This window comes from Sceloporus undulatus, chromosome 1, assembly GCF_019175285.1.
Source record: "Sceloporus undulatus isolate JIND9_A2432 ecotype Alabama chromosome 1, SceUnd_v1.1, whole genome shotgun sequence".
Classification (NCBI taxonomy): Eukaryota; Metazoa; Chordata; class Lepidosauria; order Squamata; family Phrynosomatidae; genus Sceloporus; species Sceloporus undulatus.
This window is the reverse complement of record NC_056522.1, coordinates 34,687,107-34,705,595: the sequence shown is the minus strand read 5'-3', so window position 1 is coordinate 34,705,595 and position 18,489 is coordinate 34,687,107. Positions and strand designations below refer to the sequence as shown.

General features: G+C 40.1%; 1 protein-coding gene across 3 annotated transcripts in view; it reads right to left on the bottom strand.

The window, feature by feature from the left end:
* Positions 1-16,179, bottom strand: part of TRAF5 (TNF receptor associated factor 5) — an 18,041-nt gene extending 1,862 nt beyond the window's left edge. For all 3 annotated transcript variants that reach the window (XR_006104222.1, XM_042469820.1, XM_042469906.1), the window contains exons 1-5: positions 16,047-16,179; positions 14,510-14,567; positions 9,535-9,636; positions 4,789-4,953; positions 1,140-1,217 (exon numbers count right to left, since the gene is read on the bottom strand). Coding sequence is in view for 2 of the 3 variants with exons in the window: in XM_042469820.1 (XP_042325754.1) it covers positions 1,140-1,217; positions 4,789-4,953; positions 9,535-9,636; positions 14,510-14,567; positions 16,047-16,087 (444 nt within the window). In the remaining variant the exon portion in view is untranslated. The remainder of the gene's footprint in view (positions 1-1,139; positions 1,218-4,788; positions 4,954-9,534; positions 9,637-14,509; positions 14,568-16,046) is intronic.
* Positions 16,180-18,489: the final 2,310 nt, after the last annotated feature.

Below are 18,489 nucleotides of genomic sequence, written 5' to 3'. Positions count from 1 at the left end.
ATTTTAAACTTGGGATTAGCTACAGACCAGTTATTTTACTTTGCAATCTGGTCAGACTGCCAGCTAGCAGTTGTCTCCAACCCCCCCAAAAATGCAAACATAAAAAGTAGAGGAAATAAAGGATAAAAAGGAAAAGGTTGCCTGCACTTCCCTGTTTTCTTCCTAAGCTAGGGATTTGGGGAGGATGATAGCATGGTGGCTGGCAGAGAGCGCTGTGAGGCAAACAGGTGCAATGAGAGGGCTATGGGGTAAATGGGCGTGGTAGGTAATGCTGTGGTGGGATACAGAGTTGGGATAGGGCATGATATAGAGGAGAGTGAGCAAGATAGAGACAGAGAGAGGTTGTCTTGGAATGCTTAGGAGGAAAGTATGTGGTGGTGGTATGATCCTGAAAGGGAGTGTGGTGGGGGAAGGAGTAGGGATAAAAAAGAGCTGTGGGTTCAAAAATGCATTTTTGCATATTGGGAATTCAGACTTTTTAGAGTGTAAGCAAGATTCTTGGACAGATTACTTGCTTTTTCAAACCACCAAACCACTAAACTTCAATAGTTTGGTTTTGTCTCTTAGGGCTCTGAATTCACCTAGATTCAGATTCTAGAACAAGCAAGCTTTTAGTCTCCCTATTTGGTAGACTGCACCCATTATGGTAGCCACTTTATGCATGGATAGCCCTCCACTATGGCTGCCATTTTGTAATGGTACACATGATCTCATTCCAAAATTCCAGAAGTACCAACCAATCCAAAAGATTAAGGTCCTCAATCCAATAAATTAAAATTAAAAGTTCTTTTCAGGCCAAAAACACACTGCAGAAATAATTCAGTTTGAGATTGCTTTAACTGCCCTGGCTCAGTGCTAGGAAATCCTGGGAACTGTACTTTATTGTGGCACCAGAGCTCTCTCACAGAGAAGGCTAAATGTCTCACAAAACTAAAGTTCCCAGAAATCCTTAGCACCGAGCCAGGGCATTAATGCGGTCTCAAACTGGATTATTTCTGCAGAGTGTTTTAAACCTCAGAAGATATACTGATTCTACTTTGTGCTATTAGAATGTATATGGATGGGAAGTTCATTAATGTAGCTTTTTCATAATACTGTGTAATTCCCCTGGTTATAATGAGCCAAAAATAACCATGTACCTCTTTCGTCAGAATTATCTGCATGCAGCCATGGGGACAAATCAATGGATAGTCAGGACAACCTGTTCTTTCATGGGTCTGAAAATACATTGCAAAATCTATTATTCAGGAGAAACAAAGATATCTGGTGCTATTTAACACTGTTAATTTAAAAGTAAAAGGCAGAAGCAATCATGGGCCCAAGTCACCACAAATCTTCTGTACAGGTCTCACTGAAACAAACAGGAGTGCACAGCTGTGTGATGGTACTTCTTCAAGACTTGTGCTTTTGAACAGCGTCTGTCATTCCACTAAAGTTTGCACAACTTACTGGTGGATTGTGCGGTTCATATATAATAATAAGGACCTCCACCCAAATGTTACAGTATTGCATGTGTTCCAGCCAATCAGGGAATGCCATCTTTCAAGATACACCATTGCAATCCCCTTAATTTTTGATCCTGCCCTTGTCTAGCGAGTAGGCATCTCATGCCACTTTGATTATTCAATCAATCAATATTTATTGATTAGCCCGTAGGCCATCTCAAAGTACCACAATACAAAATAGAAAAACAAGATAAAATTCTACATAAAACTCTGTGTAGATCTCTAAATAAGAATTATATAAGAGAACATGAGAGTAAAATATATAAAAATAAGAATAAAAATATAATAAAAATGTATAGATACAATACATTAGGCAATACAACGAATGCAACAAAACTATTAAATCACTCTGTAAAATTCTATGTAAAAGAGAGATAATGAATAAGCAAAAATAATCATAATACAAAAGTCAGTCAGACTAAAATTACAATCATACATCAAAATTCTTCATCACCCCTGCAATTTACCCCAATCATCCCCACATACCTAGATCTCAGGTGTATTGTTTGCTTAAATACTGAGCTGTAATGAAATAATTTTTTGAATCTTGACCACTCATAAAGTATGTTGTTCTAATATGGATATCCCAGTACATAGTTTGATATATGGACCAAGATACAGGTCTCTTTCCTGCTGATACAGTTTGCACTCTGATTATTAAATACTCACTGGATTATTTTGGTCCCAACACACCCCATTTGTAATTCTGCAACACTGGCCATTCCCTGGGACTGCTGCCTATCACTTGTTCATGGTCAATGCTGTTTTGGCTATGTAAGGATAAGCATTCAGAGAAATGAGACTGTCCAGTTGTCCCTCCGGATTCAAGGGAGTTAGGGACGGAGGACCCTCGTGAATCCAACAAAACTGCGAATAATGGGGGGCTAGTGTGTGTGCTGGCCGCTTCCTCCTTCAGTCCCAAGGTTTGAGATCCGGGGACCTCTCTCAAACCTTGGGAGCGAAGGAAGACATGTGGCCCAAGGACCATCACGGACATTTTTGCAGCTCCTGGACCTCCTGCCCCCAAAATGGTTTTCCTTTCAGGTTAAAAATTGAATTTTCTCCCCTTGGGAGTCTTCAGGAGCTTTGTTTCACTTTAAACATGGTACACTTCCCTGATACCATGGAGAATGGCCTTTTCCTACCAAAACTGGAAGTGGACTTACAGCCACTTCTGCCCACCCCAAATTTTCTGGCAGTCCATGTGGCTGCTGGAAAATACTGCACACCAGACTTTTGTGCCTATGAAGTTTGCCTTTCCTGATGTGAATACAGTGGGACCTTGTTATCTGCTGGAGTTTGGTTCCAGGATCCCCCATGGATAACAAAATCCATGGATACTCAAGTCCCATTAAATACAATGGCAGAGCAAAATAACAACAACAACAATAATAAACTTTTTATTTCTATACCGCTTTTCCTCGAGATCAAAGCGGTTCACATATGGTAAAATTATATGACATATGTCATATGACAGTAAAAACAGTTACAACATCTAATAAAACATATTTAAAAACAACATATTAAAACAGTCAAGACTGTAAAATTTAAAAACATCTTAATCTGATTGGGGAATACTTTTTTAGAGAGAATCAGGAGGATAAGCTTGCCGGAAGAGGTGGGTTTTTACTGCCTTTTTAAAGGCTTCCAGTGCACCACTGAGACGAATCTCTTCCGGCAGTGCGTTCCACAGAGTTGGAGCTATTACTGTATAAGCTCTTTGGTGAGTTGCTACCAATCTCACCTTGGGGTGTTCAAGTAACAATTTCCCTGTTGTTCTGAGAGTGCGGGGCAGATTGTGTAGGGAGAGGCGTTCCCTCAAGTAACTCAGGCCTAAGCCATGTAGGGCTTTAAAGGTAATAACCAACACTTTGTATTGGGCCCGGAAGCGAACTGGCAGCCAGTGCAGAGATTTTAACATGGGTGTTATATGGTCCGACCGATAACACCCGTGTCCCTTATATAAAATGGAAAATCCACCCCCACCCCCCCTCAGAAAATCAAGGTTTGATATCAGGAATTCATACTTTTGTTGAATATTTTCAAGCCGTAGATGCTTGAATCCATGGATAAAAAAATCTGTGTATAAGGAGGGCTGACTGTATTTCTAATTGGTAACAAACACATTACAGCCTTTTACCATTAAGACTCTTGTATCTAACCCTTCTCTCTTCTGCTTTAGAATAAGAAAGTAAGTATAGTTGGCCCACTGTATCCACAGATTCTTTATGCATAGATTCAACCATTCATGGCTTGAAAATATTAATAAAATATAAATTCCAAAAAGGAAACATTGATTTTTCTGTTTAAAATAAGGCACACCATTTTAATACTCCACTGCATATAATGAGACTTGAGCATCCACAGATTTTGGCATCCCAGGGGTTGTTCTAGAACTAGACCCCAGCAGATACCAAGGGCCCCCTGTAATCCATATTTGGAAATATGAACAGATAGAATGACTAAATGCTGAAAGAATTGAAAAACTAGTTTCAACTGGCATTCTAGTTTTTAGAACTGTTGTACAGAAGCTCTCTCACTTGCTGCCTCCAAGACTTTTTGGTCACCTAATGCAAAGTAAGATTGGTATAAAACACAGTGCAGAAATAATCCAGTTTGAGACTGCTTTAACTGCCCTGGCATAGTGCTAGAGGATTCTGGGAACTATATTTCTGTGAGACATTTAGCCTTCTCTGTCAGAGAGCTTGGGTGCCACAACAAATTACAGTTCCCACAATTCCTTAGCACTGAGCCACAGCAGTTAAAGCATTATTTCTGCAGTATGTTTTGGACCAATGTTTTCCTCCCAGGCCTTGATTTTTTTGTGTTTTACAATACCTTGGATTGAGGGGAGCAGGAGGAGAAAAAACACTGTAAACAGCACCTAACTTCATACAGTGTACTTTTTCTTGTTAGAAACAGTATGAAAGGCTTGTGTTTCTAACCATCTCTGCAGTTCAAATGAGGGAACTCAAACTTGGTGGCCACTTACTTCCAGGTCTCACCAAGTGCCCAATCCAGCAAGCACTAGCTGATGCTAAGCTTTAAAAAGACTGGTTTATAACTGTATCCCAAGCATTAAGGGTATGAACCTTATATTTCCAATAGCATAACCCTGTTTGATTATTTTCAAGACTGTGATGGAGAAGCAATCTCTAATGAATGCACAGTTCAATGCATTTAACACTTTATGAATAAATTTCATGAATTGCTTTTTGCAATTTATGAAGTTACACTTATTTAAGCATTACACTTATTTCAGATGTTTTTATTAAAATCTTACCTTTAAATTAACTGAAGTCACAGACTGATTACAGTACTGGCACAGTTCCTTTCGATATTTACAAAGCAAACCTAGGTGTTCTTTCAAATCTTTCTGAAGAACTTTTTCACAACATCCTTCATTGGTGCATTGCACACTTTCAAATGAACACTGTTGTAGATGATCCTGCAAACCACAGTAATGCATTACACACACCATCCATGTTGTAAATATCACCATAACATGCACTGGACACAGCAGCAACATGATGTATTTGGGAATATTTGATGCATATATCCACAGAAAGTCAAATGCCTCCCTAAAATCCACTGTCTACTGCATGAGTGGCCAAATGTGGTATGACCACAGACAGTGACAGTAGCTAAAGTTAACTGGAACCAAATTAACATTTAGAGGGCCACATCTAGCAACCTGTGATGTACTGCATGAGTGGGTAATCTGTCACCCTCCATATCTTGTTGAGCTCTAATCCCCATTATGAATAGAAATGACTTGCAATTTTAACCTCTGGATGGCCACAGGTAGCCTACCAGCAGTCTATTGTATGTGCACTGTATATTAGTTGTACATTCTTTGTGCCACTTCTCAATCTGCCAATTGGAGGCTAATGGAATAGGCCTAAGTCTCTGAATAAAGCATCTGTGAGACTCAATATATCAATACACCCTTGCTAAACTTTAGCCCATGCTTTTTTCTCTTACGTTATTATCCTTTCTGCTATTTATACAGACTGTTAGGGCTTTGTCTTTTACTACCAGTGCAGCTCCATACATTTACAGAAAAGTATTTAAAAATTTAATATTTTCTGCAATCATCCCAGCCCTTCCATGCATGCAGAGAAAGAAAATGTGGGCCTCAGAATGTGCTTTGTCCTTTTAAAATATTTTCCAAGACATTTAACACTTAGGTATTTCTACATGTTAGGTTACATCTATACACAAAAATATGTTTCCATACATAGATTGTTAACTCTATAAATGGAAAAAGCAGCTGTATGCAGGTCAAATATTATTCACTAACAGAAATTCAACAGAGACATGAAAAAAGCCATCAAAAAAAGAAAATGATCAACAACAGGATGGGTAACTAAACAAATTAATTTCTGGTGAGTTACTTGGCTGAAAGTATTTTTCAGTTCTGAGCAATACATCTTACAACAACTTATATAATGTCTTGGGGGAATTATATAACAAAAATTATCCATCAGAATTGATCGGCTTTAATCATGAATAAGCAATTAAAGAGTATAGGTTTATATTTATTCACAGCCTCTGCATGAGCACTTCTAAACCTCAAGCATCTTGCGAGAGATACTGCAGAAAATTACAGGTTGAGTTTCCCTTATTAAAAATGCTTGGGACCAGTTTTTTTGAATTTTGGAACATTTGCACATACATAATGAGGTATCTTAGAGATGAGAGCTAAGTCTAAAAATGAAATTCATTTATGTATTATCGGTTTGAGTTCTGGACTACGACTCTGGAGAACCGGGTTTGATTCCCAGCTTGGTCACAAAACCCACTGGACAAGTCACATGCTCTCAGCCTCAGGGAAAAGCAATGGCAAACCTCCTCTGAACAACTGTTGCCAAGAAAAACCCTTGAGAGGGTCACCATAAGTCAGGCACATAACGATAACAGCAGCAACAACAACATACCTTATACACACAACCTGAAGGTAATTTTATACATAGTACAGTATTTTAATAATTTTGTACATTAAACAATGCCAATGGCAAAAATGGCACTATCTCAGCCACCCATGTGAACAATTTTGGATTCTAGAGTATTTCAGAATTCCAAATAAGAGATACCGGTAATCAGTCTGTACTAAACACAGAGCTTGGAAAATTGTGGCTTACAGGGTGTAACACACACATTGACACACAGACTATTCTATAGCTTCCCTCTGAAGCCCCTGCAGCCAAATAGGGATCGAAATTGACCCAAATTGGTCAATTACCACTCTTGGATGCCTCCAAGACTGGAAACCTCCTCCCGCCAAAAAAAATCCCTGACATTTCCCAACCCTGCAAGTAATGAAAGTTATTTCTGGTTTACTTTTTGGTCCATTTTGGTGTGATGTGGCCTGCCATAGGGGCAAAATCCCCTGCTCCATTGAAAGATCTAAATTACAACAAATTTAGAGGTTCTAGCCATTTTTAACACAAACACAGTTAATGTTTCTTCTGTTGAGGGCTGTGTCAACAGAGACTGACGGAGGAGACAGCTGAAGCCAGAAGCATATGGGTCACCTCTTTTTCTTTCTATGTCATCCCCATCCCCATCCCCTTTTTTCTCTCTCCCTCTTCTTTGCAAAGGCAGACATTCTTGCCAAAGGTTTGAACTAATGACTTACAAAGGGCCACTGAAGTTAGGTTGTGGGATATAGATCATGCATTTAAAAAGATCTGAGAAAATGGTCCCATTTCCTAGACTGGAAAATATTTAAAATAGTTATCAATTGTATGTATAGAATGGAAAACTCTACAACTGTGGCCAAAACTGTAAACTGTTATATCTTGGTTAGAGTAAGATTTCCCTCCTGCTGGAACATACCATAACGTGACCATGCTATCTCACTGTACGTTTCGATATAATTTTGATAAGATCTTTGCCTTGGTTCAAAATTAACATTTTGGCCTATATTAAAAATATTTGCAGGCACTAAATTTGACTACAATCTCAATCTCATACCTACAAAATGGAAAGTATTCCAGATTGGAAAATACTTTCAGTTCAAATACTGTATATCCCTCCCCACTCCTCAGTCTTGCAACAATATGATACAACGTAGAAATAAAAAACAACACACTATTCGGTAAAATGCTTCTGTGGAAAGAAAATGACTGAAAGAGGATAGTTATTATAGGATGAAAAAATAAAGTAGTAGAAGATATGAGAAAATTTATACCTAGTTTGTTTCAGTATTTTCAGACCAAACATTGGGCTAGTAAATTGCTAAGTGAGGGGCACAACAGACGGGTAGGAAAAACTGGCTGGAATATGCATTTTCCAGAAGTGGGTTGAAAACCCACTGTCTCAACTGGCTGCTCCCAAGGAAGCCCGAATGCACATGGCCTGACCACACAGTGTAGCATTAAGCTGCAGCACTGGGTAACTTTTTTTGTCGCTTCCCCACCATCCATGCACACTGTCGCACAAACACACATCAGCAACTGTCTGTGTCTAGATGCCATCCTACCGGATGGTCGCCTCTTTGATCAGCCACACAGTCGCACCTGTGATCCTCTACTGGAACAGGGCATCAGAGCATTGGTGTGCCCAGTAAAACACTTGCAAAGCACAATCATGCCCCTACATGCCCCCTTTACTTCATGCCCCTTCTTGGACTGTATGGTTTGTGTATGTTGTACTTACAGCCATTATCACTTTTTTTGGATTGCCTCCCTGACCATTTAGGTATGCTGGCCCATCCTTTTTAAATACTCACCTGCACTGGTGCATTAAATACAGCCTTAGGGTTAGGATGGATTGCTCATTCTCATGTCGGGGAATTTATATGCAGTGTCAAAAGTGCGCATTTTCCTGGCTAAGTTGGAATATCCTGGCTTCTTTTTGCTCCAGTTTTTAGCCCTGGAGCATGGCTTCAGTCTGATTTTCGCCTGCTTTGGAGGTGACATCTAAATACCGCACCTTCAAAGCAGGTGGAAACTGCTTTATATGGCCTGTCTGTTTCACTCCCTTAGTAAGAAAAAATCCTGTAGCATCTTAAGAGATTAATAAGTTTTATTTGGCACAAACATCAAGGGGTAGCAGCCCACTTCATCAGATGCATATAATGAAGTGTGCTATAATATACAAAACTTTATTCTTACCAAAAACAACAAAAAAGCTTATGCTATAACCTGTTAATGTCTAAAGAGCTTGCATTTATTACAGCTGAATTACAAGACCACCCCCTTAGTCCAAGAAAGTATGGTCCACTCCAGAGCCATACAAAATTTGATAACAACATTTCATATGTGTGCTTGAAAAGATATATTAAAAAAAAAGATACCAGATATATGGAGGTAATATGTGTAGGTGGACTTGGAACAATAACAGAAAAATACAGTGGGAGCAGATTTCAATCTCTTATGCTTTGTCTGGTGTACAAATCTATGTACAGAGTTTCAAAATGCTATGGCTGCAAAACACTCAGCTATCCTTCTGCCTGCAGGGATTGGAAGAGAAGAATGCAATCCCCATCTCTTCCCACCCCACCTTTACCATACAAACCAGTCTCTGATTGGGCTGGGACAATACTTAGGTTCAAAACACACTGCAGAAATCATCCAGTTTGAGGCCGCTTTAACTGCCCTGGCTCAGTGCTAGGGGATCCTGGGAATTGTAGTTTATTTTGGCATCAGAGCTCTCTGACAGAGAATGTTAAATGTCTCACAAAACTGCAGTTCCCAGAATTCCACAGCATTGAGCCAGGGCAGCTAAAGCGGTCTCAAACTGGAATATTTCCACAGTTTTGGACCTTAGTGTTCCAAGACACAGATCTCTTTTCTTCAAAACCCATAGGGACTAAAAAGCTTTTTTAAAAACAGTTAAAAAAAGATCCTTCAAGGAATAAAAGCAGCAGGTACAATAATATAAATTTCTTCGTTTGCAGGGAGCTCAAGCCCATGCAAAGTTAGATCTCACTAACTGGTAAAGCATACCCAGAAACATCACCCTGGATGCTTTGTCTGTAAAAAGACAAACAATAGCAACATCAGAATACAAGAATACAAACCTGGTATCGCCCCAGAGATGATTTCACATTGCAAGCTGGTGAATTTCTGCAGTATACTTGCAAATTGAGAACTTCCCTATTACAGCAATTGTCCCTGAAAACCTAAAATAAAAAGTATGAAACTTGGTTTCACAACACACACAAGCATAAGGACAAAAAATTCAGCACAATCTCTTCAAAGCTTGGAAACATTCCTTTGTGGAAATGTGATTCCCAGCTTTGGCTGAGAAATTCTAAGGCCCCATTCCCACTGGGCAAAATAGTGGCTTATTTTGCTGCGATTCTGACGCGAATCTGACCCATCATTTCCATTAAAAATGGGTGCAAACAGACCCGGGTTTTTTTTCCCCTGTTTTCGTTCCCATTGGTATATTCCCTGTGGTAATTTGAAGCGGGTTATTTTGCTCCCCGTTCCCATTGCCCTTCCGGAACCTCTTTTTTTTAAAAGCAGCTGTCAATCAAGCGCTTAAGCGCTTGACGTCACAGCCAATCAGTCACTTAGGTGCTTTTCCCCTCCAGGAAAGGGAAAAGGGAGCCTCTATTCACCCCAAATCCCTTTGGCTCCCAGGCTCTTCTGTGTCTTATTTATTTATTTATTTATTCATTCATTCATTCATTCTCCCAAAATGGGACTCAAGGTGGCAAACATATATAAACATAAAATTGTACAATTAAAATCATAAAAATATAAAAATTACAAATAGAAACCTTTTAAAACATACAGAGTTAAAATTAAAAAGTCCAAGTCCAACCCTCTCATCTCCCAATAAAACCAAGCCTGCCAGATCTCAAAAGGCCTGTTTAAACAAAAATGTCTTTGCCTGCCTGCGAAAGGCCAGCAGTGAGGGGGCCAGCCTAGTCTCCCATGGAAGGGAGTTCCACAGGGAAGGAGCAGCCACGGAGAAGGCTCTCTCTTGGGTCTTCACCAGGCGAGCCTGGGATGGTGGTGGGCCCAAGAGAAAGCCTTCTCCTGAAGATCTTAGGGCTCTAGGTGGTTCATATGAAGAGATACGGTCTTTCAAATAGTCTGGACATAAGCCCTCCTCTGGGAAAGAGAGAAGAGGAGCCTCTCTTAGCCCCCAATCCCTTGGCATCCAGCCTCTTCTGTGTCTCCCCAGACTCCCTCTGGGAAAGAGAGAAGAGGAGCTGAAGGCTTTCATGGTCGGCATCCATAGTTTTTTGTGGGTTTTTCGGGCTATGTGGCCATGTTCTAGCAGAGTTTCTTTCTGACGTTTCAGATGCTGGTGAAACGTCAGATGCTGGCGAAACGTCAGAAAGAAACTCTGCTAGAACATGGCCACATAGCCTGAAAAATCCACAAAAAACTAGAGAAGAGTAGCCTCTATTCCCCTCAAATCCCTTGGCACCCAGGCTCTTCTGTGTCTTCCCATAGTTCCTCTGGGAAAGAGAGAACGAGCCTCTAATCACCTCAAATCCCTTTGCCTTCCCCATTGCTCCCTGGGCTGTCTGGTGGGTGATCATGCAGGCATGTACTGCAAAGCCCATGTGCTGCTCAGGCGCTCACGCAGAGGCAAAAAAAGAAAATAATCATAATAATAGTTAAAAATGGTGTTAAATGGCTCTCCTCACACATCATTATTGTGGGAGTCTACTACAGACCCCCAAGTCAGACTGAGGAATTGGATGATGCCCTTCTAGAACAGATGACCACACACTCAGAAAGGAGAGATGTAGTAGTGATGGGTGACTTCAACTATCCTGATATTTGCTGGAAGTCAAACTCAGCAAAATCCTCAAGGTCTAGCAAATTCCTCACTTGCCTGGAAGACAATTTCATGGTCCAAAAGGTGGAAGAGGCAACAAGGAGGTCAGCTATTTTAGATCTGATCCTAACCAACAAAGATGACTTGGTTAATGGGGTGCAAGTGGTGGGATCATTAGGTGGAAGTGACCATGTTCTCCTGGAGTTTGTTATACAGTGGAAAGGAGAAGCCAGGCATAGTCAAACACGCATTCTAGACTTTAGGAGAGCGAATTTCAGTAAACTTAGAGAAGTATTGAGGGCGATTCCATGGTCAGAAGTACTAAAAAATAAAGGAGTTCAGGACGGATGGGACTTTCTCAAAAGGGAGATACTGAAGGAACAATTTCAAACAGTTCCAGTGAGAAAGAAAAATGGGAGGTGTCTCAAGAAACCAGGATGGATGACCAAGGAACTTTCAACCGAACTAAGTTTGAAACGGAACATGTATAAGAAATGGAAAAAGGGGGAAATCACAAAAAAGAAATTCAAAGAAATAGCAGGCATTTGTAGGGGTAAAGTCAGAAAAGCCAAAGCACAGAATGAACTCAGGCTTGCTAGAGAGGTTAAAGACAACAAAAAGGGCTTTTTTGGATATGTCCGCAGCAAAAGTAAGAAGAAGGAAATGGTAGGGCCACTGCGTCGAGAGGATGGCAAAATGTTAACAGGGGACAGAGAAAAGGCAGAATTACTCAACACCTTCTTTGCCTCAGTCTTCTCAAAAAAAGAAAAGGGTGCTCAACCTGAGGATAATGGAGCAGAGGACAGAATAGGGGAATTTCAGCACAGAATAAGTAAAGAGATAGTAGAGGAACACCTTGTTAATCTAAATGAATTTAAGTCTCCAGGACCAGATGAACTCCATCCAAGGGTATTAAAAGAATTGGAAATGTAATATCGGAGCCATTGGCAATAATCTTTGAAAACTCCTGGAGAACAGGAGAAATCCCAGCAGACTGGAGGAGGGCAAACGTTGTCCCCATCTTCAAAAAGGGAAAAAAAGACGATCCCAACAATTATCGTCCAGTTAGTCTGACATCAATCCCAGGAAAGATTCTAGAGCAGATAATTAAACAAAGAGTCTGTGAACATCTAGATGGCAATGCCATAATCACAAAAAGTCAACATGGGTTTCAGAGAAACAAGTCATGCCAGACAAATCTAATCTCTTTCTTTGATAAAATTACCAGCTTGGTAGATGAAGGGAATGCTGTGGATATAGTATATCTTGATTTCAGTAAGGCCTTTGACAAGGTTTCCCATGACATTCTTGCAAACAAGCTGGTAAAATGTGGGCTAGACAAGGCAACTGTTACATGGATTTGTAACTGGTTGACTGGCCGAACCCAAAGGGTGCTCAACAATGGCTCCTTTTCATCCTGGAGAGAAGTGACCAGTGGGGTCCCACAGGGCTCTGTCCTGGGCCCAGTGTTATTCAACATCTTTATCAATGACCTGGATGATAGAATTGGGAGCATACTTATCAAATTTGCAGATGACACCAAATTAGGAGGAATAGCTAATACTCCAGAGGACAGGTCCAAGATTTAAAATGACCTGAATAGACTAGAAAGCTGGGCCACAGCTAACAAAATGAAATTCAACACGGAGAAATGTAAGGTATTGCACTTAGGGCGGAAAAATAAAATGCACAAATATAGGATGGGGGACACCTGGCTGAATGAAACTACGTGTGAAAGGGATCTAGGAGTCCAAGTAGACCACAAGTTGAACATGAGTCAACAGTGCGATGCGGCAGCTAAAATGGCCAATGCAATTTTAGGCTGCATCAATAAAAGTATAGTGTCTAGATCAAGAGAAGTAATAGTGCCACTGTATTCTGCTTTGGTCAGGCCCCACCTAGAATATTGTGTCCAGTTCTGGGCGCCACAATTCAGAAAGGACATTGAGAAACTGGAGAGTGTCCAAAGGAGGGCGACAAAAATGGTGAAGGGTCTGGAAACCATGCCCTATGAGGAACGACTTAGGGAGCTGGGGATGTTTAGCCTGGAGAAAAGAAGGTTAAGAGGTGATATGATAGCGCTGTTTAGATATTTGAAGGGATGTCATATTGAGGAGGGAGCAAGCTTGTTTTCTTCTGCTCCAGAGAACAGAACCCAGAATAATGGATGCAAGCTACAGGAAAAACCTCAACATTAGGAGGAACTTCCTGACAGTAAGGGCTGTTCGACAGTGGAATGCACTCCCTCGGAGGGTGATAAGAGTCTCCTTCCTTGGAGATCTTTAAACAGAGGCTGGATGGCCATCTGTCAGTGATGCTTTGATTTGGATTTCCTGCATGGCAGGGGGTTGGACTGGATGGCCCTTGCGGTCTCTTTCAACTCTATGATTCTATGATTCTATGGTCAGTCTATGAATGTAGAGTAGAGGGGAGGTTGCAGGAAGAGTAACGTGTTTACTGCGTTTGGAGCTCAATGTAGCATGATCACCTTACCCTGCTTCCCAATCCACTGGGGGAAAGGCTCTGCGAACGGAAGAAAATGGCACCGGTGATGCAGAAAGAGAACAAAGACCCCCAGGCCAGCCTCTTGAGCACTGCTCCTCCCATCCGCAGGTTCCCGAATCAGACACCCTTTCGTTCCCATTCATTTGCCCCAAATCAGACTCCAGAGGCACAGGAAAATTTGCTAAAAAGCCACTATTTTTTAAAACCGGTTTATCGACCTAAAATTCGGATTTTTCAGAATAATTTGGTTCAGATTTGAATCCCAATGGGAATGAGATTGGAGCAATGTAGGTTGAATGCGTGCTCAAATGGAAAGATGCACCCATGATTCACGTCCTGATCCACGTTATAGGCCAGTGGGAATGGGGCTAAAGAGTGGTAATCTCAAAAAGTAACATTCCAGGCTTTGAATCTTTCAAACATACAGAAATAAAGTCAGGCTTATTATATGGGATTGATTCTTTTACACAGTATTTAGAACACAGTGGCAGTATCTGGTAGCTGCCATGGAGGAAGAGGAAAAAAAAGACATTAAGAGAAATCTTTCTCCATATCAGACTTGTAAAAAACATTTCTAATGTATTTTTTTCCACATTACGAACAGGTAACTATTTCAGTTCTGATTTAAAATATGTCTGGGTGCTGCAAACTTCTATTGATCTTCACATACATTTCAATAATATTGTCCCCCAAATCCCACAGAAGTTGATTCAACAAATGCATATGAACTGAGTTTATTTTCTTACCTCATGAAGTTTTATTATTTCGTTGTCTAGAGGACAGGTAGGCATAACATTCAATTCTCTTAAAGAAATAGAGAGAAATATAGTTTGCAAAAGAGCTGTAATTGACCTTCCTTTTTGCCAGTGTAATATTCTAACTCTCGGCAGATCCATTTTTTAAAACTCTTACAGATCCATTTTTAAAAACTCATCAGCATGTTGCAATATAATGTTGCTAATTTCAGCACTCCCTTTGCACCTCACCCATTTTAAATGACTTCAGATTTGGTTTGTTGCTGTTAACAACATATCTTTTCATAGAAATTCTGCTGTTGTTTTCAAAGATAGATAGCTGGAAGGAAACTGCCTGAGGAAATTAAATTAACAAAGCCCAGATGAGAAAACGTGGCAACCTAACAAGTACAGTTCATACACAATAACTTTCATGTAATTTAAGAAAATTCAGAAAAGCTCCTATTTAAAAGAGGGGAAACAACTGAGCCTATTGGTATACTATCAAAACCAAACCTGTTTAGATCACACAGAACATAGCTTAAAACAAGAGAAGCTAGTAATTCCTAAAGGGCTTCTTCTTACATTTTTATTTTCTTTATTGTCAATGAAAGTCTTAAAACCCACTAACAGCCTATGCATGTCTGTCTACTCAGCTGAACAACCGTCAGTTTAATGCACACAGGACTGTAGTTCCAATACTACTTAGGAAGGGTACCTTCATGTCAATTTCTCAGTAAAAATACAGCTAGAAGTGTCTGGGCCAGGATTTCAGAAAAGGAAACTAATTCCATCTAAAGATAGTTCACTAAATCAAAACAATGCTTTCACAAATCTCATTTTAAAAAAATGATCTGCATTTCTTCCCCACAAAAAAGCCATGCTAAACCAATCAGATGTGCCCAATCAAATGTGAAGGAAAGAGCATGTCCTATGCAGAAAGCTTTTCTATAATAATAATAATAATAATAATAATAATGAGAAGAAGCAATGAGACCATTAAATGTTTAATTTTGTTATGCATACTGGTATCTACCAATAAGCATTAATAATGACCATACTTACTCTGGAAACTATAAACTTTGAATTTTTGGAAAAGCTGTTTCCCCCCTAAAAGTTACATTATAATTAATCAAAGCAGAAACTGTGTTGTTTTGTCCTTCAAGTATTGCCTACTTATGGGTGACTATAAGGACTTCTTGGGAAGATTTGTCCAGAAGGGAGTTTCCATTGTTTTCCTCTAAAGAAGAAAGAGTAGACGTGCAAAGTTACTCAGTGGGTTTTCATGGGCCAAGTGGAAAATCCCAGACTCAAACTGCTACACCACACTGACTCTCAAGAAGAAGATTAGAAATTGCTTACAACATCACTTGTGAAATTGACTCCAGATCTTCAGTTTGTCCCATGTCTTCATAACAGAGAGCAAAGTGGAGTCACTATCCTTCATTAGGAGGTGCCCTTACAAACCATACAGTATTAAAGAAAAAAAAAAAAAAAAAGGGAAGGACACTAATTTGATAACTTCAAGACATGGAAGGACACTTCTTACCTCAAAGAGACTAGCAGCGCAGGCAGAATCTGTGCCCACATCCTGTTTGATGAGGATTATGAAGGACCAGATGACAATAGGTACATTTGTCCCGGTCTTCTAAGATTTCTACAAACTGATAGTGACATCAGGCTCAAAATCTAGAGAAACTGCATGGTAGAATTCTCTGCCGAACGTAAAAATTTGGTACGTGGCCTGCAAGGTCTTCAGAGGCCATGGACAAAGAGCTATAAATGCAAGCACAAAAGAGAAAACATGAATATATGTTGGCTACCTCATCCCCCATTTTCCATGCCAAGACTGTGACCTTTGGGAGAATCCAGAGAGGAGAAAGGAGGGAGGGAAATGGTGCTTTGTTTCCCCCTTTAGATCTCTTATAACATGCCCCAGTGTTTGAACCCTTGACTTATCCACAGTTCATATCAAAACTAATGATTTTGGCCCCCAAAATTGCTCTAGACTTATACAGGAGGTCAACTTACTACAGGTAATAATAAGAGTAATAATAATAATAAAAGAATAATAATAATTAATTTTGATTTCTATTTCCCGCCTCTCCCTACGGAGTCGAGGCGGGATCACATCAATATCGACAATGACAAATTGCAAAGTGCACAACAGAGTAAAAACAACATTATATAACAATACTGATACAATACAATACTAATCAACCAGCAGTGTTGCAGTAGGGAATTAAACATCTGAATCGCCATCTGTTTTCCATATTATCAAACCAGAGTGGGAATTTTCAAACTATAGCGGGTCGGGTGGATATGCCCGCCGAAAGAATCCGCGTTAATGCCTTCTTAAGGCTTCTATGTGTGGTATTAAAAACGATCTCTTCCGGTAAAGTTGTTCCATAATTTTGGGGCGCGTGGCTGGTAAATACTTTATGGGAAGAAGTGACCAGTCGAGTTTTTTGTGTATTCCAGCAGTTTCTTCTTCCCTGAGGTTCTGAGAGTGCGGGGTCAGATTGTGTAGGAGAGCGTTCCCTTAAGTAACTCAGGTCCCAGAGCCATGTAGGTGCTTAAAAGGTAAAAACCAACACTTTGTATTGTGCCTGGAACTACACAGCCAGTGTAAAATTTTATCTTTACTTTAATCTTTATACGTAATACTGTATTACTGGTTTTTGTAACTTTTGTAATAAAAGTTTTAATTTTTATGGTGCTTACGCATCACACGTGATCCCATGTTTGTGGATAAAATAATTAAAATAATAAATCATTATCATAATGGAAGATGAGATGTGCCACTTTAACCAGTCAGAGTGAGAATATGGGGCTATTTATTTAAACAAGTTTTGAAAGGATTTCTTTTTAATTTTTTTCTATTATAAAACTGAATGTTGAGGAGAATGGAAAAAACTTAATGTCTTCTTGTAAATTATTAAATAAAGATTTCCAAATAACTGTTTGTAACTAACCTGTCCCCCCCCCACCCCAAGAATAACAATCTAATGAGTATGTAGATTTTAAAAAACCTACAATTACAAGATGTACTATATACAATTAACCACTCCTGACATTATTCGTGCTCCTCCTCTAGATCCTTTTTCTCTTACATGTGAAGAAGTATTTGTGTTGAACTGCACACAACCCCATCAAGATTTGGTTCAGTAGTAATCAAAGTGGTTAAGTTGAAGCAGATCATACGCCCATACAAAGAGAAGTTCATATTTTGTCACTTCTGTTCACACAAAGTCATTTTGATCTTAGGCTAGAGGTAGAGAAATGTTTCGCTGATGCAAATACCAATACAATTTCTTTTTTTTAAACAAGAAACAGCCATGTCCTCAAAAGTATGAAATGAATTTATCTTGCAAGAGAGCCTTCTCCAAGAAGCAATGATGAATATATTTATCCAACAGTTTAAAATTCTTATTTTGGTACAGAACTAAATGGGTCACCAATGCATGCAAATCATGCCATCATATCTAAGTAGGTTTGCCATAGCCCCCTGGGGCGGACTTTTTCCCAGTTTGGGGTGGGGGCCACACGGTCCCACCCAGTTTGGGACCCTCCCCCCCGGGTAAACCTCCCCCCCCAGCAAGGCCCTGGAGGCAGCTCCACCCTCCCTCCCCAGTGGCTGTGTGCCCACCCTCCCCGCCTCCCTGCTGGCTTAGCCTAGAGAGCAGGTCTTCAAGACATCTCCCACTCAGACTATTGCCAGCCCACTTGGTATAAATAACCCTGCAAGAGGCCATTACTGTCCAGGTTACAGTGAGAAAAGAAAAAAAAAGGCCATAAATCGTTCATGTTTCACTGGGAGTCTAAATGCCCCTCTTTTAAGGTCTAACCACTCAGTATGTTGTAATTCTTTATCACAGGATCGTTGTTTTGAGGCCCTAAACACATTTACTTGTAATATGCAAATTTCTCTCCCGAAATTGCTGCCCGAAGCTGACCAATGGGAAAGAAGCAATCAGCCCTCCTCCATTTGG